The sequence below is a fragment of the Vicia villosa genome, linkage group LG1 (genome assembly GCF_029867415.1).
Source record: "Vicia villosa cultivar HV-30 ecotype Madison, WI linkage group LG1, Vvil1.0, whole genome shotgun sequence".
NCBI lineage: Eukaryota > Viridiplantae > Streptophyta > Magnoliopsida > Fabales > Fabaceae > Vicia > Vicia villosa.
In genome coordinates, this window is record NC_081180.1 from 226,451,042 (window position 1) to 226,475,803 (window position 24,762).

The 24,762-nt window shown below is 34.4% G+C and overlaps 2 protein-coding genes across 3 annotated transcripts; both read left to right on the forward strand.

Annotated features, from left to right (window-relative positions):
• The first annotated feature begins 8,399 nt into the window (after positions 1-8,399).
• On the forward strand, positions 8,400-16,268 carry LOC131596076 (uncharacterized). Its single transcript, XM_058868637.1, has 3 exons — positions 8,400-8,795; positions 9,382-9,498; positions 12,831-16,268. Exons 1-3 carry the CDS (start codon positions 8,400-8,402, stop codon positions 16,266-16,268), a joined length of 3,951 nt encoding a protein of 1,316 aa, XP_058724620.1.
• Positions 16,269-20,386: 4,118 nt separating this feature from the next.
• On the forward strand, positions 20,387-24,762 carry LOC131644925 (auxin response factor 3-like). 2 transcript variants are annotated; one of them, XM_058915543.1, is made up of 11 exons: positions 20,387-21,250; positions 21,489-21,545; positions 21,867-22,049; positions 22,240-22,324; positions 22,408-22,498; positions 22,578-22,739; positions 22,845-22,958; positions 23,041-23,116; positions 23,283-23,442; positions 23,522-24,366; positions 24,460-24,762. In XM_058915543.1, the coding sequence occupies exons 1-10, from the start codon at positions 20,909-20,911 to the stop codon at positions 24,340-24,342; spliced, it is 2,091 nt and encodes a 696-aa protein (XP_058771526.1). In that variant the 5' UTR covers positions 20,387-20,908; the 3' UTR covers positions 24,343-24,366; positions 24,460-24,762. The 2 variants fall into 2 exon arrangements, with proteins under 2 accessions (XP_058771526.1, XP_058771525.1); XM_058915542.1 differs by having other exon boundaries at positions 20,400-21,250; positions 22,839-22,958; positions 24,460-24,759.

Genomic DNA, 24,762 nt, shown 5'->3' on the forward strand with positions numbered 1-24,762 from the left:
CTTTGGTCTCCTTGACTTAGGCGTTTCCTTCATGAGTCATTTTCAGTGACTCATATATATCATAGGCAGTTTCCCTGTTAGATATCTTCTCGTATTCAGCATGAGAGATAGCATTCAGCAAAACAGTCCTACACTTGTAATGATTTTTGAATAGCTTCTTTTGATCATCACTCATCTCTTGTCTTGAGAGCTTTACACCACTAGCTTTCACTGGATGTTTGTAACCATCCACCAGAAGATCCCATAAGTCACCATCTAAACCAAGAAAGTAACTTTCGAGTTTATCTTTCCAATATTCAAAGTTTTCACCATCGAATACTGGTGGTCTAGTGTATCCATTGTTACCATTTCCATTGTATTGCTCAGCAGAGCCAGATGTAGATGTAGGTGTTGGAGTTTCACCAGCCATCTTGACTTAAGCATTTTTATCTTCCTGAATCTTTTCTAAACACGGTTAAGTGCTTGCACCTTAGAACCGGCGCTCTGATACCAATTGAAGGATAGAAAAACACTTAGAAAGGGGGGTTTGAATAAGTGTAGTTTTAAAACTCTTAAGATAAAAACAATTTGCACAATGATTTTTATCCTGGTTTGTTGTTAACTAAACTACTCCAGTCCACCCCCTTGGAGTGATTTACCTCACCTGAGGATTTAATCCACTAATCACACAAGATTACAATGGTTTTCCACTTAGATAACTTCTAAGTCTTCTAGAGTATTCTGATCACAACCTAATCACTCTAGGAACACAATGCTTAGATACCCTCTAAGACTTTCTAGAGAATCCGATCACAACTTGATCTCCTCTAGTTCTTTACAAATGAATGTAAACAAATTCTTACAAGAGTGTTACAATGCTTCTTAAAAGTTATAATCACAACTGTGATATTTCTCTTAAAGTTTAAGCTTAATCTCACTAAGATATTACAACAGTAATGAAGTGAGGTTGAAGATGAAGTTTGAGAGCTTTTTGAATTTGACAGCGTTTCTGTATGTTTGCGCAAAGTGTTGTGTTCAGCTTCTCATCAGAACTTCTATTTATAGGCGTTTGAGAAGATGACCGTTGGGAGCATTTAATGCGTTGCGTGATCCGTACAGCATTGCATTTAATGTTTCACTCTTTTGTCAACTACCTCGAGCCTTGCTTTTCCTGTTTTAACGGACGCTGCCTTTGATAGCTTCTAACGTTCCTTTTGTCAGTCAACATAGCCTGCCATCTTGTACTTGCTTCTGATTTGATGTTTGTATAAACAACGTTTGAATATCATCAGAGTCAGACAGCTTGGTGTAGAGCATCTTCTTGTCTTCTGACCTTAAAGTGCTTCTAGCGTGATACCATGAGAACTTCATTACTTCTGCTTCTGATCTCAAGTTCTTCTGATGCTTCACTAGACCATGTTCTGATTCTGCTTGACCATCTTCTGATGTCTTGCGAGAGCATGTTTTGATGTTGCATACTTGAACCTTCTGAGTCAGTGCTCCTTGCGCTGATTTTGTGCATACTCTTTATATATTTCATGAAATGGAAATTGCATAGGATTAGAGTACCACATTATCTCAAGCAAAATTCATATACATTGTTATCATCAAAACTAAGAATATTGATCAGAACAAATCTTGTTCTAACAGTATTTTCACTACTAGTTCGCCATAGCGGACTCCTCCAGAATAAAAATAGGTACTCTTGCTACTAGTTTGCTTAGCGAACTCCTCTAGACAGCAAAACAGGTACTTTCACTACTAGTTCGCTTATCGAACTCCCTTAGACAGCAAACCAGAAAAGTGCGATATTTTGCAGTTAGAGGCCTTTCGGACCTCCGAATTCGATTTCGTAAAAATTTCTAGTCTCAAAATTTGAAATATTACCATTATATAATATTTATAACAGCATACAACACCTATTTAGAGGTTCTAACATCATAGATACATCATAGGTATCAAATCATGGCATTTTAACATTAAAAATAGATCATCAATCAACAATTTATCATGTTTTTCATCAAATCATCACATAAGAAATACCTACTTCTATCTTAACCCCTATCAATCTAATAGCCTGAGATTATACCATTCACCTTAAATTCCTAGCAATCGATCTCTTCTTTCGCGTTCTACAGAAATCCCTCTTTGATTGTCTGTGCCCTTGCTCCCCCTTCATGTCTCTCTCCAAAATTTCACGTTCATACATTATGATCTCTATTATCTTCATTGGGTTATTCTTATTTTAACCCTTGGACCCTTTTTATGATACCCACACACACTTACTTTAATGCCCTTATTTTCTTTTCCCTCTTAATATTCTATTAAATTATTATTATAACTTTAAATAATATAACTAAAATTATTTAAATTAAAATAGTTTTAATTAGCACCTTTATCCATAAATACCTCACAACATACCATATAGGGGTGGAAAAACGGGTCGTCCGCCCCGCACCCGCCCCGCTTAAAACCCGCCAAAAAAGTGAGCGAGGTGGGCATGCTCGCCAAGTAAAATGGGCATAAAAATCATGTCCGCCCAGCCAAGGATGCGGGTTGGCGGGGACTGGCTTGTCCGCCTATTTTTTAATTTATTTTTCTTTCATTTTTTTAATAGTTTAATAGTCTTTTTTTACCTTTCAATTAAAATTTTCAATTAATTTTTAGAAAATTTTTTTATAAAACATCTTTTAAATAAATTTTACCTAAATAAATATTGCATATCTTTACAAATAAATGTATAAAATAAAACCATCAATAATTTGAATTACTAGAAATAATTAAAATAGGACGAGTTTAAGGCGATACGAGCTTAAAAAACAGGTGAGGCGGGCTTTGGCGTGGCAAGCTTAGGCGGGCGGCGGGTTTTGGCCAGGCGGACTTTGGTGGGCGGCGGGCTTAAAATCTCAACCTAACCCGTTATTCTTTTGCAGGAGCGGGGGCCAGCCCTGCGGACCACCGCCCGTTTTGCCACCCCTAATACCATACATACATTACATAAATTCATAATAAATCACAAATATTAGATTAAATAATTAAATCTATATTTTTGGGGTGTTACAACTCTCCCCCACTTAAAAATATTTCGTCCCCGAAAATTACCTGAGATAAATAGAGTCAGGTATGACTATCTCATCTGATCCTCACGCTCCCAAGTCAAACTTCCACCCGCTGGTCCACCCCCACAGCACCTTCACCTAGGCAATCTCTTTACCCCGCAACTGCTTCACTTTCCGACCTTTTATCCGCAAGGGTGATGCTTCAATTATCAGGTTATCTCTCACTTGTACATCATCCATTTGGATCATATGCGAAGGATTCAGAATGTACTTTCTTAGTTGAGATACATGAAACATGTCATGAAGATTCGTAAGTGACGTTGGTAAAGTAATCGGATAGGCCACCTCACATGTCCTCTCTGAATCCTGATATGGACCAACAGAGCACGGTGTAAGCTTTCATGACTTTAAAGCTCTACCAACACCTGTTACCGGAGTAACTCTAAAAAACACATGATCTCCCACTTGGAACTCAAGCGCTTTCCTCCTCTTATCATGTAACTCTTTTGACGACTCTGAGAAACTTTCATCTTCTCTTGATCATCTTAATCTTTTCATTTATTTATTGCACGATCTAAGGTCCAAGCACTACACTCGCGCTTGATTCATACCAAGATAATAGAGTCCTACACCTCCTACCATACAATTCCTCATATGGTGCCATCTAAATACTAGAACAAAAACTATTATGATAGGTAAACTCAATCATTGGCAAGTGGCTATCCCAAGCACCTCCTTAATCCAACACACAAGCCCTCGACAAATCTTTTAAAGACTGGATAGTCCTATCTATTTGACCGTCTGTCTACGAATGATAAGTAGAACTCAATCTCAAGCTCATATTTCTGAGTTGCTCAATCAATTCGAACTCGGGCACCATAAGCATCGACATATGCAGAAACTTCCTGCTCAAAGCATCGGCTACAACATTTGCTTTATCTGGATGGTAAATCAAATAAAAAATCATATTCCCTCAACAAATCAAGCCATATTCTCTGCCTCATATTCAATTTCTTTTGATCAAACAAGTACTTAAGACTCTTGTGATCATTGATCCCAATCACTGATCATATCTGAATTTTGAAACCAAACAGACAATGTCTCTAAATTTTTACTACAAAAACCACTAATCCCAATTCCAAGTCATGCTTAGGATAATTCTTTTCATGCACCTTCAGTTGTCTAGACACATAAGCTACAACTTGACGATTCTCCATTGGCACACCACTAAGACTCGTCTTATAAGCATCATAGTATACTAGGAACAATTCACTTGGATTAGACAAAACTAATGTTGGACTAGTCGTTAACTTCTTCTTCAGTTCTACAAAACTTTATTCACACTCAACATCCCACACATAAGCTTGGCCTTTCCGAGTCAACTGAGTCAAAGGAAATGCTAACTTAGAAAAGCCCTAAATAAACTTGCAATAATAACCAGCCAAACCAAAAAAAACTTTGTATCTCAAGAAGGCTTCAAAGTCTCCCACTGTAACATAACTTCAATCTTAGAAGGGTCGACAGCGATCCCACCACTTGAAATCATATGGCCAAAGAAACTTACTTCCTTCAAGCAGAACTCACACTTTGATAATTTCACATACAACTTTTTCACTTTCAACACTCGTAACACAATTCTCAAATGCTCAACATGTTCTTCTTCTGATTTGGAATAAATTATAATATCATCAATAAAGACCACCACAAACTTATCCAGGTACGAATGGAACATTCGATTAATATATTCCATGAAAACACCTAGCGCACGACATTATAGTGTACTCATAGTGACAGTACCTTGATTTGAAAGTCGTCTTCAGAATATCCTATGGTTTAACATGAATATGATGATAACCAGACCCCAAATCAATCTTGCTAAACACACAAGCACCCGCCAAATGATTCATTAAGTCATCAATCCTCAGAAATGACTACTTATTCTTAATAGTCACCTTATTCAACTGTCTTTAATCCACGCATAATCTCATACTACCATCTTTCTTCTTAACAAACAACACAGGAGCAACCCATGGTGAAACACTCGGTCGAGCAAACTTTTTCTCAAGTAATTTTTCCAATTGTTTCTTATGTTCACCCAACTCTGAAGCTGACATCCAATAAGGAGCCATCAACATCGTACTTGTACTAGGTACCAATTCTATAGCAAACTCTACCTCACTCTCTGTAGGTAAATCATTGATGTCATCTGGAAACACCTTTGGGAATTCACAAACAACAGATAACTCAACACGAACAACTTCACGATCAACATGCAGTGTCGAAAACATTGCAAACATTTGAGCTTCATCTTCTAAAAGTCCTTCTACTTGCTTAGTAGATAAAAAATATCAGCTCTCCACCTTCACCAAACTTTGGGAACCACATAGTCTTATTATAGCAATTGATATGAACATAGTTGAACTCCAACTAGTTCATTCCAAGAATAACATCAATTTGGTGCAAGGGTAAACACATCAAATTCATCACGAAACTCTTACCGTAAATGGTTAAAGGTGTAGATCAAATAACATGTTAATGTTCTAATTGCAATCCTAAAAGTTATAAATTTTAAGAGATAAAAATAACAATCGTATTTGCTAATACATAAGTTAGATTTAGCTTAAAAGAGGACAACAAAATGAGAAAAATTTACTCACCAAAATACTGAATACATCACTGATATTAAGTATTTAGACAACAATATCAATTTCTATTAGTATTTATTTTTAATGATCAAACATTGAGAATTAATATTTATAAACAATTAATTCTTACAATCATTACATGTTTACCTTATATGCGTGAGTGCAATCAAATAAACACTTGAAAAATTTACACTCATACAATATCAGTACTGATATGTCAACAAATTATTATAAACATATGCACTTTTACTTGTAAATTAAAAGACTCGACCAAAATACCAAACACACAATTAACTTCCAATATTTGATTGTAAAAATTTACTTTAAGTGATACTCTCACGCAATGATGAAACATTAGTAATAAGTTCAGTCAGATAATGAATGTCTTTGACATCAATCATTATCCACATGGATAAACTTAATAATTACTACATATTTATCATCACATGTATGCAATTGTTCAACCAAACACGGTCTTCCTTTTGGCCGACTATAACAATTTGTATGAATAATTACGCACATCTTTTGTGATTCTAATTGAATCAAATTTACACATCATATGTTACTTTTGCAACTTGTTGTACAAACCAACTCAACCAAAATTATTAGATACTTTAATAAATTATTAAATGGAAAGAGTCTTAAATTTATAAGGCACTACTAAAATATGTTGGTCATAATCATTTAGGATGCTCTAGATATTAATAATATTTCTTGACAATACTTATTGTGATAACAAATTCACAATAAAAATTGATTTTATGAATTTATATAAATTGCATGATAAAAAAAATTATTGTATAAATATTAATATCAATAAACTCAAACAACATAATCATAGTATGTATAATTTTAAATAGGATAAATATAAATATTTATATATCCATAAAAAAGTTACAACAAATAATTTTAGAATTAACAAAATAAATTCTAAAATCTAAAGTATCAAATATTTAAAGAATCAAATCTTTAATTTTATCTTATGATTTTGAGACACATTCAAAAGAATAAAAAAATAATTTCATAAATAATATATGATAACTAAATATATATTAAACAAATTTGTATTTATCTTGTCTCCCAAAATCTAAATTTAGGTGTATATTTTATGTGAATCAAATTGAAAGATAAAACAAAAATTAAAAATCAAATAGAACGATTTGATAATAAAACTTTTTTAAATTCAAAATAAACAATCTGTAGCTTATGGGTTATAAGCTAGTGTTGTAGCAAATCATGTCGAAGTCGAAAAGCTAGTGTAGCTGTCAAAATATGCTAGGTTGTTAGCATGTTGAATTGGACCAGTCTATTAATCCAATTATGTAGTATGTTAGTTGAAAACTAAGGTTTAGTTTTCTAATAAATAGTAATCTAGTCCCCACTTATCCACAATCCTATTTAGAGGAGAAAGTGGCATGGTTGAGACCCAATTGTAAACATTTTCCCCTAATGTATAATTGAATAAAGAATCCAGGGTTTTATACCACTTTGAATCATCTTTCTCTTCTCTCTTTTCTCACTTTGTAGTTTTCTTGCTGATAAAGAAACCAATTATACTCTATTTTCTGGGCATTGTTTTCACAACAAATTAGTGCGGTGAGCATGCAGAAGATGTTGTCAATAAAGTATGAGATTCATAAATTCACCGAAGTGAATGATTATAGTCTATGGAGTTTGAAGATGCAAGCCTTTCTTGTTCAACATGGGAAATGAGAAGATGATGATGATAGAGAAAGCCCACATCAACATTGTATTTAGCCTTGGTGATAAGGTTCTTCGACAAGTTTGTTTCGAAGGAGAAAATGACAACTGGTGTGTGAATGAAACTTGAAGGTTTGTACATGACCAAATCGTTGGTCAATCACCTTTACCTGAAGCGTGCTCTATATTCATTCAAGATGTGTAAAGACAAAGTTTTGGTTGAACAACTAGATATATTCAATAAGCTGATTCTTGATCTAGAGAATATTCAGGTTACCGTCAGTGATGAAGATCAAGCGTTATTGTTGTTGTTATATGCTTTACCAAGATCTCATGCTCACTAATTCAAAGAAACACTCTTGTGTGGAAGAGAGTCCATGTCCTTTTAAGAAGTTCAATCAGCCTTGTACTTGAAGGATTTAAACTAAAAAAAGGATCACAACCATCATCTGTTGGTGAAGGATTGATCGTAAAAGGAAAATTCTCGAAGAAGGATGGTAAGTTTGATAAGAAGAAGGTTAAAGGTCCAGAAAATTCTTATGGTGGTGATGCTCCTACTATTAAGTGTTACTATGGTAAGAAGGAATGTCTTACAAGAAACATATGTCCTAACAGGTTGAAGAGTTATGGCGATGGCAAGGATAATGACAATGCAACAATTGTTCAAGATGATAATGAATCATCTGATGTACTGGTGGTTTCTAGCAAAAATTTTAGCAAGGAATGGATTATGGATTTAGGTTGCACTTGGCACATGATTCCAAACAAATATGTGTTTGAGGAATTGTTTGATCAAGATGGTAGATCAGTCATATTCACCCTACTGGAAAACAACAAAGCCTGCAAAATTGTAGGAATATGATCGGTCATATTCAAGCTTCGTGATGAGTCAATAAAGTTGTTAATTAGTGTAAGGTATGTATCTGATCTTAAGAGAAATTTAAATTTAATTTCTCTGGGTGAATTCGATAAGAAATTATATGTTTTTAAAGGAGAGAAAAGTATCCTAAGGTTTATGAAGGGGTCGGAGGAAGTTTTGAGAGGAATCAAGAGGCAAGACCTGTATACCATTGAGGCTGAGGTTGTAAGTGGTTTAGTAGATGTAGCATCCACAAAACCTGTGTCGAAGACTGAGTTATGGCACATGATACTTGGCCATGTCAGTGAAAGGGGCCTGATCGAATTGGGAAAGAAAACTCTGCTAGGTGGTGACAAGGTCGAAAAGCAGGAGTTTTGCAAACCTGGTGTATTTGGTAAATCCTGTAGGGTGAAGTTTAACAGATGTAAACAAAAAACACATGGATCCCTTTACTATATACATGCTTATCTTTGGGGGCCTACAAGAAATCCCTCCCACTCATGTGCAAGATATTTTCTATCCATTATTGATGATTACTCACGAAAGTTATGGGTATTCATTCAGAAAGCTAAGAATGAAACTTTTGAAACTTTCAAAAGTTGGAACACACTAGTTAAAAACCAAATTGGCAGGAAAATTAAGAGGTTGGGACTGACAATGGTCTTGAATTTTTCAATGAAGCTTCTGACACCTATTGTGATGTGTCGTATTGTAAGGCACAAAACTAATACAGATACTCCCCTGCAAAATGGTTTAGTTAAAAGGTTTAATCGAACCATTTTGGAAAAAGTGAGATGCATGTTGGTTAGTGTGCGGTTAAAAAAAGGTTTTTTGTGTTGAGACAATCATGGTTGTAGCTTACCTAATAAATATGTGTTCCTCGTCTGCTTTGGGAATGAAGACACCTGAAAAAGTTTGATCAGGTCATCCACCAAACCTCGACAATCTTAGAGTATTTGGCTGTGTAGCATATGCTCATATTACGCAAGACAACGTCGAACCTATAGCTCTGAAATGTATGTTCGTCAGATACCATGAAGGAGTAAAAGCTTATAGGCTATGGTACCTAGATCCAGGTCACAGGAGGTGTATCGAAAGCCGATATGTAATTTATAATGAAACTGTAATAACTTTCAAGAAAACTGATAATGTTGTTCGAAGTACGAAGATCATTAAGGAGGAGTTGAAACAGGAGGAGTTTCCTGTTGAGGTGGAGCATGTTGATGCTGAAATGAAAAACCTAGATGAAGTCGAGGTATTTTTTTAACTTATGAGTAGGATTAAACTTACTCCAAGAGTAAGTTTTTTTTAACTTACTCCCAATCATAGCCTTTAAATTAAATCAAATCTAGTGATTAAATTCGCATTTTTACTTTCAACCATTCGATTAAATCTAATTTAAAGGCTATGACTTGGAGTAAGCTAAAAAAGCTTACTCTTAGAGAGAGAGAGAGAGAGAGAGAGAGAGAGAGAGAGAGAGAGAGAGAGAGAGAGAGAGAGTTAGGATTCAGTGACACCAGTGTAAGTCTAAAGTCTTACATCAAATCTCAACCATTGATAGAAATGAATCAAATGTTTATGGAAAAGAACTGAGAACTGAGAACTTTTAATAACAACCATACGATTTAAAGTCAATGCTCAAGATTCGAACCTGGTTTTAAGTGATTGTGAGGCGAGCATGCTACCAACCGAACTACGTATTTGCTTTGAATATAATTACTTCAAACTTAATTAATATAAAAAACAATAGCTGAACTATTAAAAATGGTACCCATAACCTATAATTTCTTAACGTTAAAACTTTTTAACAATTTTTTTAACTATATTAACATTTTAACTTTTTTATAAACTAACATTTTAAACTAACTATTTTTTTATAAACAAACATATTAACATTTATTAACATTTTAATGGTTTTTATAAACTAACATTTTAAACTAACAAAAAATATATATATATATATATATATATATATATATATATATATATATATATATATATATATATATATATATATATATATATATATATATATATATATATATATATATATATATATATATATATATATATATATATATATATATATATATATATATATATATATATATATAACATTTATCTAGTTAATAAAAACATTTATAATATAGTAAAAATAAAAACGTTAATAATTATAAAAACGTTAACAAAAATGTTTTATAATTTTTTTAACATTTTTTAAATTTTATAAATATTAATTTTTTAACATTTTACAAATATTAATATTTATAAATATTAACGTTTAACATTTTAAAAATATTAATATTATTTTAACATTTAAATTATTGCCCAGTTTTTTTATAATATATACAAATTTGAAAAACAATAAAAATATGTATTGTTACAAAAATTATTGCGCAGTTTTTTTTAAAATGTTTTATAAATTTTTTAACATTTTTAACATTTTACAAATATTAATATTTATAAATATTAACGTTTAACATTTTACTAATACTAATATTATTTTAACGTTTAAATTATTGCCCAATTCTTTTATAATATATATAAATTTGAAAAACAACAAAAATATATATTTTTATAATATATATATATATATATATATATATATATATATATATATATATATATTAACGTTTAATATATAAATTTATTATTATGTTAATGTTAGTATTAACTTATTAAATATAAGTTGAGTTTGAAACAATAAAAATCAACAAAATGGAGTAGTTCAGTTGGTGGGACATGTTGCTTGGTTACCTGTAAATACCAGGTTCGAATCCTGTAATGCAATTAGGGATCATAACAATTACAGTCCTCCATTAAAAAATATCTATTCATTCTTGTATATATATGAGAGAATATATTGTAGGACTACTTGGATTCATAAGATAAAAGTCTTTTGGCAATGATAACAGTAATCCCGAAGCACAAAAGTATAGAGACAAGTATAGGTACTGCTAATACCTCAAAAATGGATCATCATGACATCCACTCGTATTTTAGCTCATATCCAATTAATTACTAAATAGAAATATAATTAGTCTTTAAAATTTTATTTGACCACTTAATCAATTAGGGCTCTTAATTTGATAAATATTTAATATAATTTATATAAATATATTTATCCACATAATAATTATTCGAATATAATAATAATTAAATATTATTTAAATATAAAATATTCCAACCGGAGCGTGATGACCACTATCGTTAAAATTTGGATTTCCCCGACCCCAAATAAATTGGATTTCCCCCTTAAATTCAGGTTGGGTTTAAATGAGTTCAAATTTTATTGACATGCCTAGGAAGATTGACAAAGATCTTAGAGATCCTCATTATTTCGCGGACAAAAACATAAGTTATTACATTTAGTTTTCTATTTTATGCCACAATGATGACATTATTCACAGCGTCATATTACGCATTAAGTCACATCAACTCTCATATCAAGGTTAATTTGTAATGCAACATATCACGAAATTTGTTTACACATAAAATAATTAAAGTGTCAAACAAAGTTGGTAGACAATTGATTTTAGGTTTATTCCTTGGTCCCTTATAGGAGACATAGCTAAGCGAGTACAAACAGACCCAAATTTGAGCTAACTAAATATTTCTTAACTCTAATGAAGTCTATCTTAGTCGTCAAGATTTTAAAATTAGTCAAAAATACCTTAGATTTGGAAAATTAGACTTTATGGCCATGTTCCATAATTAAAGCGCCACCAACCAGAGAAGGTGAATATGTGGAGCCAATAACTGAAAAAGTTGCACACATGTATATTGAGTCAACGAAACACATTCAAGAGCAAAAGACAACAACCAAACAAGAGGTGCCAAATATTCCAAACATGGAGTGAACCATCATAAATTGATCTCGTAAATAGCTGAATGAGACCATATAGGTCACAATGAAAGGTTAAGTATGATAGTTTTTTCTATAGATACAATTCTTTAATATATAAACAACATACAATCAATCGAATATATTTTATATTGTTTTTTTATTTTTTATTTTTTGAATAATATTTCAACTTCATACATCTATACCTAATTCTCCTTGCGGTAGTTAATGAACGTACAATAGAGAACATAATTCAACCATCAATGGAATTATTTGAAGAAATAATAAAAATTATTCCAAAAAATTAAATAATAAAAATCTAAATCGTCTAATCTCAATTTACAAATATATGACAAACCTAAATATGTGAAATGTTAAATACACAAAATCTAAATCACTTGAATTTATTAAACACATTCCACATCAATTAAACAACCTTTTTCTTGAAATGATTGCAGTGAGGGTTGAATTATGTCTCGCTATTATAGGTTCATTAACTACCGCAAAGAGCGTTAGGTATAGATGTGAGAAGTTGAAATATTATTTAAAAAATAAATAAAATAAATAATATAAAATAGATTTGATTAAATGTATGTTGTTTAAATTTTAAAGAGTGGTATCTAAAGAAAAAACTATCATACTTGACCTAACATTGTGATCTTATAAAGACAGTTATGTTCAGCTATTTACGAGAATAATTTATGATTGTTCATTTTATGTTTGAAGTATGTGGCACCTTGAAGTGTGTCGCCACCGAGGCTTACATCAACAAATTCTCACCAATCCAAGTAAATCATCTCTCAAGGTACGGTTCTGACCATGCGGCGGTGCGAATTGAAACGGAGGTTGACAGGGGTAGAGGCAGGAAGAAACGGAGGTATATTTTCAGGTTTGAAGAGGTGTGGTCTAGAGATCCTAAATGTGAAGAGTATGTCAACAGAATCTGGAACAATCCTTCCACGAGGGGACACCACAAACTTGCTGCTATGAAGAAGCTGGAGGTTGTTTTTAAGGACTATAAACTTGGCTCAACCAGTAAGGAGATCCATAGGGTAGAGGAGATGCTGTCAGACGGAAAAAATTGGGATTCCAATGAGGAATCAATGGTCCATTTCAAAAGGCTTGAGAAAAGGAAGGATGACCTCCTTCATGTCGAGGAAATTATGTGGAGACAACGGAGTAGGGCCTTGTGGCTTCAACACGGTGATAGGAATACCAAATTCTTCCATGGGAAGGCAAATCAAAGAAGGAAAACAAACAACATAAAGAAGCTCAAGGACGAGGCTGGCTGTTGGAGAAAAGGAGAGGAGCATTGCGAGAGGATATTGGTAAATTACTTCTCTGAATTGTTTGCTTCTTCTTTACCCACGAATATCCAAGGTGTCTGCTCAGTGGTAAAAGGGAAATTGAAGGAAGAGCATATCCGGTGGTGCACAAACAGCTTCACAGCATTAGAAGTTAAGGAAGCTCTTTTACAAATGGCCCCGTTGAAAGCTCCAGGGCCCGACGGGCTGCCAGCGCTCTTCTTCCAGAAATATTGGAGCACTGTAGGTTCAGATGTTACCAACCTGGCTCTTGAAATCCTTAACAATAATAAAAACCCAGGAGTGATAAATGATACTCATATTGCTTTGATCCCTAAGTGCAAAAACCCCTCGAGTCCAAAGGATTTCCGCCCCATAAGCTTATGTAATGTAGTTATGAAGGTGATCACAAAGACTATTGCAAACAGAATTAAGTGCATCCTTCCAGAGATAATTGATGAAGAGCAAAGTGCCTTCGTTAAAGGCCGGCTTATTACGGACAACGCTCTTGTGGCAATGGAGTGCTTCCATTGGATGAAGAAGAAGACAAAAGGCAAACGCGGCGTTATGGCACTGAAGTTGGACATGTCTAAGGCCTATGACAGATTGGAATGGGACTTTGTCACGGAAGTCTTGTCCTCGATGGGTTTCCCTGCCAGTATGGTCACTCTGATTCGAAATTGTATCTCCACTGTCTCCTACAAAGTGCTCATCAATGGCCAACCAAGTGTGACTTTCTCCCCGGAGAGGGGTCTCCGACAAGGGGATCCCCTCTCTCCCTACTTATTCATCTTGTGTTTTGATGTTTTTTCAGGTTTAATAAAGCATGAGGCAGCGGCAAACAAAATTCATGGAATCAGCGTGGCTAGGAAGGCTCCTGTGATCACCCATCTATTTTTTGCAGATGACTGCCTTCTGTTTGCACGGGAAAATTCTAATGAAGCTGGCAGCATCCTTAATCTCTTGCAGCAATTTCAGGAGTCGTCGGGACAGATGGTTAGCCTCGAAAAATCAGAACTTTCGTTCAGCCGGAACGTCCGTGTGGAAGAGAAAGACGCTCTATGCTTAAGGATGGGAGTCAGAAATGTTATGCATCACTCGAAATACCTTGGGCTACCTGTTGTCTTTGGAAAGTCTAAGAAGGAAGTTTTTGCTTTAGTGATTGAAAGGGTATGGAAAAAGCTGAAAGGGTGGAAGGAACAATTTCTGTCAAGGGCCGGTAAGGAGATTCTGATTAAGGCTGTCGCGCAAGCAATCCCGAGTTATATAATGAGCTGCTACAGGTTGCCGGAGACAACGTGCAAGGAGTTAGAAGCAATGCTAGCAAGTTTCTGGTGGGGCTCCAAGCATGGAAAGCGAAAAATCCACTGGATGAGCTGGGAGAAAATGGCACGCAGTAAGCAAGCAGGAGGTATGGGATTTAGGGGCATCAGTGAGTTTAACACTAGTTTATTGGGCAAGCATTACTGGCGTTTGTTGGATGGAGATCACACTCTGGTTGGGAAGATTTTTAAAGGTAGATACTATCCTCGGTGTTCCATTGACGAGAGCTCGGTGGGGTTTAACCCTAGTTATGCTTGGAGAAGCATCTTAAGTGCTAGAGATTTGATTCAACATGGGGCTAGATGGAGGATCGGGAACGGGGAAAAAGTAGATGTTCGCAAAGATGGTTGGCTCCCTGATAATCCGGGGTTCAAAATCTCTGGCAGTGTTAGGAACTTAGCTCCGGATGCGAAAGTGAGCAGCCTCATTGATAGAGACCTTGGCATTTGGAAGAGAGACTTGATTTTCAACAGTTTCGATACGTGTGTGGCAAGCCAAATCGTTAGTATTCCTCTTGCCCTTAGACAATCGGAAGATACCCGTATCTGGCATCATGAGAAGAATGGGGAGTACTCAGTCCGCTCTGCCTATCACATTTGCATGCATCGCAAAGCAGCAATTTCACCGGGCCCTTCGGGTAACTCTCAACAGCGGCTCTGGAAGGAAATATGGAAGGCTCCCATTCATAACAGAACCAGAAATTTCTTGTGGAGGCTAGCACGTAACATCCTGCCGTCGAAGGAAAATCTGAGAAAAAAAGGCATTGCCCTTGACTGCTCCTGCGCCTTTTGCCACCAGACAGTCGAGTCCTCGCACCACCTTTTCATGAACTGTGACTTTACAAGACAGGTATTCTTTGCTTCTATCCTATGCTATCGTATTCCTACTGAGGTCGATTTAAATGTCTGGCTGTTAGACCTCTTGACATGTGGTGACATGTTTAGCGCCCAGCTCAGCGCTTCTCTGCTATACAAGATCTGGTGTGCTAGGAACAAACTGATGTATCAACAAAAGCCCCAACACCCGGTGAAAGTGGCGAATGAGGCCCTTGACAGTACACTGGAATATAACAGATGGAACGTTCCGGCCAGTAGAACTGGCAGTTCCCTGATGCAGCCCCAAACGGTTTCTATGCCGGTGGATACACAAATCTTACAGGTGGATGCAGGTTTAATTGGTGAGGAGGCTGTATCCTTTGGGTGCGTCCTAAAAAACCATGATTCAAGGATCACGTTTGCCGCTAGCCACAGAGAATGTGTTTCGGTCGAACCTGCTGTTGCGGAGATGTTGGCTATCAGATGGAGCCTCACTGTGGCAAGCAAGCTGAGTTTGCAGCGTCTTATTGTTCAGTCGGATGCAAAAGTGGTAGTGGATTGTATCAATGGTACAATCAATTTGGCAAACTTAGAGCTGTTGGCAGATGACTGTAGAATGCTTCTGAAGAATTTTGACTTAGCTTCTGTTTTATTTTTAAATAGAAATTGTAATTCCGATGCTCACAATGTTGCTGAGCTAGGGAAGTTATATGGCTCAAAGACTTGGATTAATGGCTAATATATATATGTGTGTGTGTGTGTGTGTACCTTTTCAATTATTGGCTCCACATATTCATCTTCTCCGATTAGTGGCGCTTTAATTATGGAACATGGCCATAAAGCCTAATTTTCCAAATCTAAGGTGATTTTGACTAATTCTAAAGTCTTTACAACCATAATAGACTTCATTAGATTTAAGAAAGATTTGGTTGGCTCAAATTTGGTTCTATTTGTACTCGTTTGGCTCTGTCTCAGATAAAGGACCAACGAATAAACCTAAAATCAATTGTCTGCCGACTTTGTTTGACACTTTAATAGTTTTAGGTGTAAACAAATGTCGTGATATGTTGCATTACATATTAACTTTGATATGAGAGTTGATGTCGCTTAACTCGTAATATGATGCATGTGAATAATGTCATCATTGTTCCATAAAATAGAAAACAAAATGTAATAACTTTTGTTTTTGTCCGTGGACTAATGAGGATCTCTATGATCTCTGTCATTCCTCATAGACATGCCAACAAAATTTGAACTCATCCAAACCCAACCTGAATTTAAAGGGGAAATCCAATTTATTTGGGGTGGGGAAAATCCAAAATTTAACAATAGAAGTCGGAGTGTTGATAGCCATCACGCTCCTGTTGGAATATTTTATATTTAAATACAATTTAATTATCATATTTCAATCATTATTATGTGGGTAAATATATTTATATGAATTATATTAGCTATTTATCAAATTAAGAGCCTTAATTGATTAAGTGGTCAAATAAAGGTTAAAAGGCTAACTAGATTTCTATTAATTAATTAATTAATTAATTAATTAATTAGATATGGGCTCAAATATTAGTGGATGTCATTATGGTCCATTTTGGAATAATGAGAACCCTAATTAGCCATCATCTTATATATAGGCTATGGTTCTTAATATACCGTTCCCAAGTAGTTTACCTTTTCTTTCCATATAAAGAGTGTTTAAGGCATTAGTAATACCGATTGAGGAAGATCCACAAACCAATAAGTGTTGGTCACTTGTCTTTACACTTTTGCGTTTTGAGATTACTGTTATCATTGTCAAAAGACTTTTATCTTTTGAATTAATATATTCCTGCAATCTCTTCTCTGATATACTAACACGTCATAGATCAAGTAATTATTTACATGTTCATATTTGTTTAACTAAAATATGATTAAATACACCTTAAGGTGCATGTTGCTAAAATACACATTCATAAAAATAAATGAGTGTATTATAGTAAAATATCTATTTTGGTCCCTTAACTATGCTCTTGGGTTCATATTTGTCCCTTAATTTTTTTTCCATGTCACATTGGTCCCTTAACTTTCAAAATATTTCAATTTAGTCCTTTTTGTCTAATTACCAACGATTTTTTTTTTAAATTGGTCATATTTTAGAAGTTAAGGGACCAAAGTGACACAAAAAAAATATTAAGAGACCATTATGAACTAAAAAACTAAAATAATAATTTAGTGAAACTAAAGATACACAATTAAACATTTTTCAATGATATAAAACATCCTATAATGTCTAAAGTAAGAAGGCTTTATGAGAAATTTCCATCATGGTCCACTTTTTTTTTTTTTTAAATAAGATTATAATATAACAAAGAAACCGATACAAAATATATAATGCAAGTTTAATTAAAATAGATTATATGTGAAAGCCACAAGCAAGATAAGGTCTTATAATTGTACTAGGTAGATGACATTGTGCTTACTTTTCTCTCTCCCTTTCTTTTTCGTTCATCTTTTGCATTTTTTTAATATATATCTTTCCACTTTTATATTACCTTTTAATATTTACTTCATATTTTAAAACTAAAATTGGGTTCAATCAAAATACAATATTTCTAGTAATTTTTATTTCTTTTTTTTTTAATTTCCTAATTTTATTAACATTTCTTTAAACTAAGAAATTATTTAATGGTAGTACCAAATAGTAGATGGATTAAAAGAATATTTGAGCATAGTATGTAGAGTAGGTAAGATGTAGACAAACAATAGTCATATGTATGACAATTTAAAATTTCATGCAAATCATTATAACTTGATTAATACTTTACGGTCATTATTAAAAAACGATGTCGATAAATAAAATAAGACAAGACAAGATAAATAAATAAATTTCTTTATAGTAGGGACTAGGGAGGCACAAGGGAAGTTGTGAGTATGGACAACAATGATTAAAATAACTCCAAATTTACAAAAAAAGTGTGGCCTCAAAGACTTTATGATCTAATCTAAGGCTAGAAAGTGATAAATAAAGCTATTAATTAATTAGTTAATTAGCTATTTAATTAATTTAATGTTTGAATAAATGGTTAGCCAAATAGACATGAATTTGTCATTACTTTTTGTCTAAGTAAAGAGGCAATTATGATGATAGGACCCTAATGGTAAAGTCAAAACTTGATAGGCAAATTAATTAAGATGTTTCTAAATTGAAAAGATAAATGCTTAAAAACATTATGCAACATTGAATTTCAAAAAAAATTGTTTTTCACTTGTCTTTGTTACTTTGGTTAATTGTCAACATTAACAACCACCAAAGCTTCCAAATATGAGGGGGGTAATAGGGGTGCATCCGTGACAAACAATCATCACAAAACAAAGATAGTATAGTATTATACGCCAATGTTAGCTAATTTAGTCAAATTAAATAAATATAAAAATCTTAATCAATTTAAAAATCTATAACAATCCTAAATACGTGAAATATTTACTACACAAAATCTAAATCACTTAAATTTATTACAAACATTCCACACCAATAAAAAAAATTGGAGCAATAATTCATAATAAACAAAATGTACATTAAAAATCTAAATCGTTTATTCTCGATTTAATCGAGTTACTGAATATCAGTGGCGGAACTAGAAAACTTTATTTGAGAAATGTAATAAAACATATTTTAAACAAGTCATAATAAATGGTTTCTAGTGTAAGTCTATTTGGCCAAATTTTGTTGTTAGTCTTGTGATCGCATGTTCAATTTACACATGTGACATTTTTTTAAAATAAAAGAGCAAATCTATGAAAAATGACATTTTAAAGATTCCTACACGCGTCCTTTGCTCAAAATGTAACTTATTCGCCACTAAACTACTTTAGATTCTCGAACATATAATGAAAGAAATGAATTATATACAAATACAATTATTTCAATATTTACTCTGCATGTTAAAATAAAGAAGATTTTAAAATCTTTGGGGTGACCACAGTCCCCATGTAGCTCAGTGTGCGTTGAATACATGAATTATCAACTATAAAACTCTAAATCTAAAGAATTCGTGACATATACCTTATTAATCAAGTAAAAATTCGTAGTAAAATGTCAACGTATAGTATGTTAGCATATAGTGTCTGTTTCGTTTCACGTTAAATTTTTAACAAAAACACGACAAATTGACACAACTAATTAGAATCTCTATACCATTGTCTTAAAATGAAAAATTGAATTACCAACGCAAATCCAACATGTTAAAAACAAAAACCTATCAATAATCATATCAACATTCTTTAAATCTTGAGAAATTATCTTACTCTAATAAACATCTTATACGCAATTCACCTTATCTTAAGGGTGAACAACATTAAACCAACCGAATATTACCCTAACCGATCAATCCAAATATATATTTAAACATTAATTCAGTCAATTTATTCAATTATATGATTTAAGCAATTGAGAATAACGATTTTAAATGGATAAGTATGGTCGAATTTAAACACATATTTTTCTTTCACTTTAATTAAATACTAGTTAAATACTCTACTAGTGTATGTACACTAAAGTAGATTGATGGAGAATGACATCACATCATCTCAACATAATGAATTGCATCATGGTCAACAAACAAAATCTCCATCCCCAACACAAGATGATGACCTAAACCAATGTTTCAAGTAAGCAAAACCAATTAAGTTAGAGAAGGATAGGTGTGAGATTTGATCAACAAGAAGGGGACAGAATAGACATCCCCCCCGGAAATACAGGGATAACCGTACTCTCCTCAAAAATTAAACCCTTTTGCAATAACATTATCTCATTTTTTTTCTCATTTTCTTTTTTCTTTCTCAACCAACAATTTACTTTCACTACCACTACTACAGTCTTTTGTTCTTGTAGCTTGTTCTTTTTCACTCTCTCTCTCTCTCTCTTTCTCTCTCTGCCACACACATCACACCCAACAGTCTCAGCATTGTAGCAGCAACTGCACCACTGTTTCATCTCTGCTCCTGCCTCAAAAGGGCCCCCTCAAAATTGTAATAGTAAATAGTAGTAAAAAATAAAGAAGAAAAAATGGATAAAAATCCAATTTTTATATGAATCACAATTGAAAGTTTGGTTTTTTATTATCCCAAAATACCCATTTATCTAAAGTGAAAGAAATAAAGAAAACCCAAAAAAGAAACAAAAGGGAATTCAGCTGAGAGAGTGATAGCTCAGTGGAAGAGAGAGAGAAGAGAGAGAGAGAGAAAGAGGGTCACAACTCACAACTCACAACTTCTTTTAGCAATGCCAAAGTTACTCATATGCAGTCATGAAATCATTCATTGAAAAAATCACTTATTAACATTACAAAAAAAGCACTTTTTTTTGTGTTTTGTTTTGGTGTTTTGTTTTGTGGTGTTATGGGGTTAATCGATCTCAACACTACTGAAGATGATGAAACACCTTATTCAGCTATTTCTTCTTCCTCTTCTTCTACTCACTCTGGTATAAGCACTTCTGCTTCAGCTATGGTTCTTCCTCCTCCTGCTTCTTCTCCTTCTCCTCCTCCGGCTCAGGGTTCTGTTTGTTTGGAGCTATGGCATGCTTGTGCTGGTCCTTTGATCTCTTTGCCCAAGAAAGGAAGCATTGTTGTGTATGTTCCACAGGGTCACTTTGAACAGGCTCATGATTTTCCTGTTTCTGCTTGTAGTATTCCTATTCCACCTCATGTTTTCTGTCGTGTTCTTGATGTTAAGCTCCATGTAAGTGCTTTTTTTTTTGTATTCTTTTGCTTAAATTTTTGATTTTGGGAAAAAGGGTTTTCTTAATTTCTTTCAAAGATGAGAAATTTATGAATATGTTGATGACCCTTTTGGTTTTCCCCCTTTTTTGTTTGAATAAATTGTAATGTGCTTTTGATTGGTGCTTTTTCTTGTTTGTTGTTCTTTTGGATTGAGGCATGTGTTAAGGGAACATTGTGGTTTGGATTTTTGTTGACAGGCTGAGGAAGGGAGTGATGAAGTGTATTGCCAGGTCTTGTTGGTTCCTGAAAATCAGGTGAGGCTTATCTATTGTATCATCTTGTTTTGGTTCAGTTTATAGGTTTGGATGAAATTGTGAAAAGGGGAAAATGTCTCAATTTATAGGTTTTGATTTTGTGGACAGGTCAGTTTTTTTAGTGAGCATGCTAATTGTAATGGATTTTGCTTAATGTAGCAGTGTGTAGCATCAAGAATATGACATGAATATGCATTGTTTCTTTTTCTGTCTATGTCAAGATGTATATTAGTGTCTCAAAATAGTCTCTTGTCCTATAATTGTGGAAGTGCTTTTTGAAAAGATTTTAAGTTGGATTTTGATTGAATTTGATGTTTATAGCAAGTGGAGCAAAATGTGCGGGAAGGGGTAATCGATGCGGATGCGGAAGAGGAGGATACTGAAGCTATTGTGAAGTCTACAACTCCTCATATGTTCTGCAAGACTCTCACAGCTTCTGATACTAGCACTCATGGAGGATTCTCGGTGCCTCGTCGTGCAGCTGAAGATTGCTTTCCTCCGCTGGTAATTTTCATCTACGATGCATTAGTTTTTCCAGTCAAAATAGCCATGCTAAAGTTTTTTTATTGAAAATTTTATTTGATTCATTTTTAATCTTATAAATGCTTTCTGTCATGGTTTCAAATTTCTTGAAGTATAATTGGATATTCTTTGGTAGCATTTTGAATTTGAATCCACTACTATATTATTTTAGGATTACAGCCAGCAGAGACCTTCTCAAGAGCTTGTAGCTAAGGATCTGCATGGCCTGGAATGGAGGTTTCGGCACATTTATAGGGGTATGTTGCTTATAGTACTTTACATTGTAGTATGCTTCCAGCTGACTGCTCGAAGGTTTGATTTATGGTGTTCGTGTGAGCAGGGCAGCCAAGGAGGCATTTGCTGACAACTGGGTGGAGTGCGTTTGTGAACAAGAAGAAGCTTGTGTCTGGTGATGCTGTGCTGTTTCTTAGGTATCATGAACCGAAATCTCTAAAATATTACAAGCTAGTACTCCTAACAGTGACTAACGTTTTATTATTGATGTATTAGGGGTGATGATGGAGAGCTGAGATTAGGTATCCGTAGGGCAGTTCAGTTGAAAGGTTCTGGTTCCTTTGGAGCTTCTGGCATGCAATTGGATCCTGGCTCTCTCATGGACGTTGTGAATGCCTTATCCAAAAGATCTGCGTTCAGTGTTTGCTACAATCCAAGGTATTGTTCTCGTAAAACTTCTGGTTTAGCCCCTCTTTTCATTGTCATTTCTTTGTTGCTCGCCATTGTGTCTTATATATTTCACTTTTTTCGATGTAGGGTCAGCTCTTCGGATTTCATCATACCTGTTAACAAGTTCATAAAGAGCCTTGATTGCTCTTACTCTGCTGGAATGAGGTTCAGGATGCGTTTTGAAACTGAAGATGCTGCAGAACGAAGGTTGGTTGATTGTCAAACGTGTTCTCGTTACATACAAATTGACCTATCAATAACTGATCTTTGTCTAACTTCTGACGTGTAGAGTCACTGGATTAATTGCTGGTATAAGTGACGTCGATCCTCATAGATGGCCTGGATCTAAATGGAAATGCCTATTGGTACGAAACCACGATTTTTCTAACTTAAACGTGTAATTGTTTATCTTCATAAAATTGTGTTTGGATGATGTAGTACCGTTTTGTCAGTAGTCTAATGTATTGTAATTATTTGTCACGTGACGTCATTTCTGTAGTATACTATAATTGGTGAAATCTATGCTTACAGGTGAGGTGGGATGACATAGAAGCATCGAGGCATAACAGGGTTTCCCCTTGGGAAATCGAGCCATCTGGTTCTGCTTCCTCTACCAGTAACCTGATGGCAGCAAGTTTGAAGAGGAGCAGGATTGGATTCACTTCATCCAAGCTAGATTTTCCAGTTCCCAGTAAGTTACATGAATCATTATTTTTCATTCGTCTTACTTCATCGTTATGCAACAATGACGCAACTTGTTACTTTGACAGATGGGATTGGTGTGTCAGACTTTGGGGAATCATTGAGGTTCCGAAAGGTCTTGCAAGGTCAAGAAATTATGGGCATGAATACTCCCTATGACAGTATTAATGCTCAGAGTCCCCGGTTATACGAGCTAGGGAGATGTTATCCCGGTGCAAACTGTTCCGGGATTGCCGCACCAGGAAACATCAGAATGCCTCAGGCAACTTCTGATTTTCCCTGTAATGGCATAGGCTTTGGTGAATCTTTCCGATTCCAAAAGGTCTTGCAAGGTCAAGAAATTCTTCCGTGTCCACCACCCTACGGTCGATCCTCGTTTGACGAGTCCCGTGGAAATGGTTTCCTTGGACGCTACGATGGTTATCAACTACTCGGTGGTTCCAGAAACGGATGGCCAGCACAGATGCACGACAATCCTTCACATTTGCACTCGTCTGTTACAGCTGGACAAGTTTCATCTCCATCATCTGTTTTAATGTTCCAGCAGGCTGTTAATCCAGTTTCAAACTCCCGTTATGATAACGCTAATCGCAATCAGGGTTCGTACATATCTGAACTGAAAAGTGGAATGTTCACGTCTTCCCTACTCGACAAACCTATTCAGGAAAGCACAAATTCTCTCGGTATGCAGAATTTTCTTAATAACAACCAGTTGGCTCGTGATTCGGCCTCAGCACTAAGAGGCAATCAAGAAAAGAACCCGACATATAAAAGTGGCTGCAGACTCTTCGGATTTTCATTAACCGACGACACCTACGTTGCAAACAAAGAAGCCGCTCTTGCCTCAAACATCACTTCTCAATTCAATAAGGACTACGAAGGCGGTTGAGGGTAACTGAGCAACCATACCAAAGTAAGCTATCTATCTCTAATCTTCCCTACACCATGCGGCATTTTGTTATCAGATCACTCTGATTATACATACAAATCATGATTCTGTTCGCAGGTGTATCGCAGTATTGGACTAAGGAATCATCTGATACCAGAAGAATATGTGCTGGTTATGTGCTTTTGTTGTATTACTATTAATAATAACTTTGAATTTCATGAAACAGAAAAAAATTGTTATTGTATTTGTGTAATATGTATTTTAAAGTGGTAATGACTTAGTTAAAGTGCTTATGTATGTGTATCAAACTTATTTGTGTACTCTTTATGATCCAAAGAGATGCATTGTATTGTATTTTGTAAAACCATAATGGTAAACTTATGCCTATATTTATCCACATGAAGTTATGATATTATGATA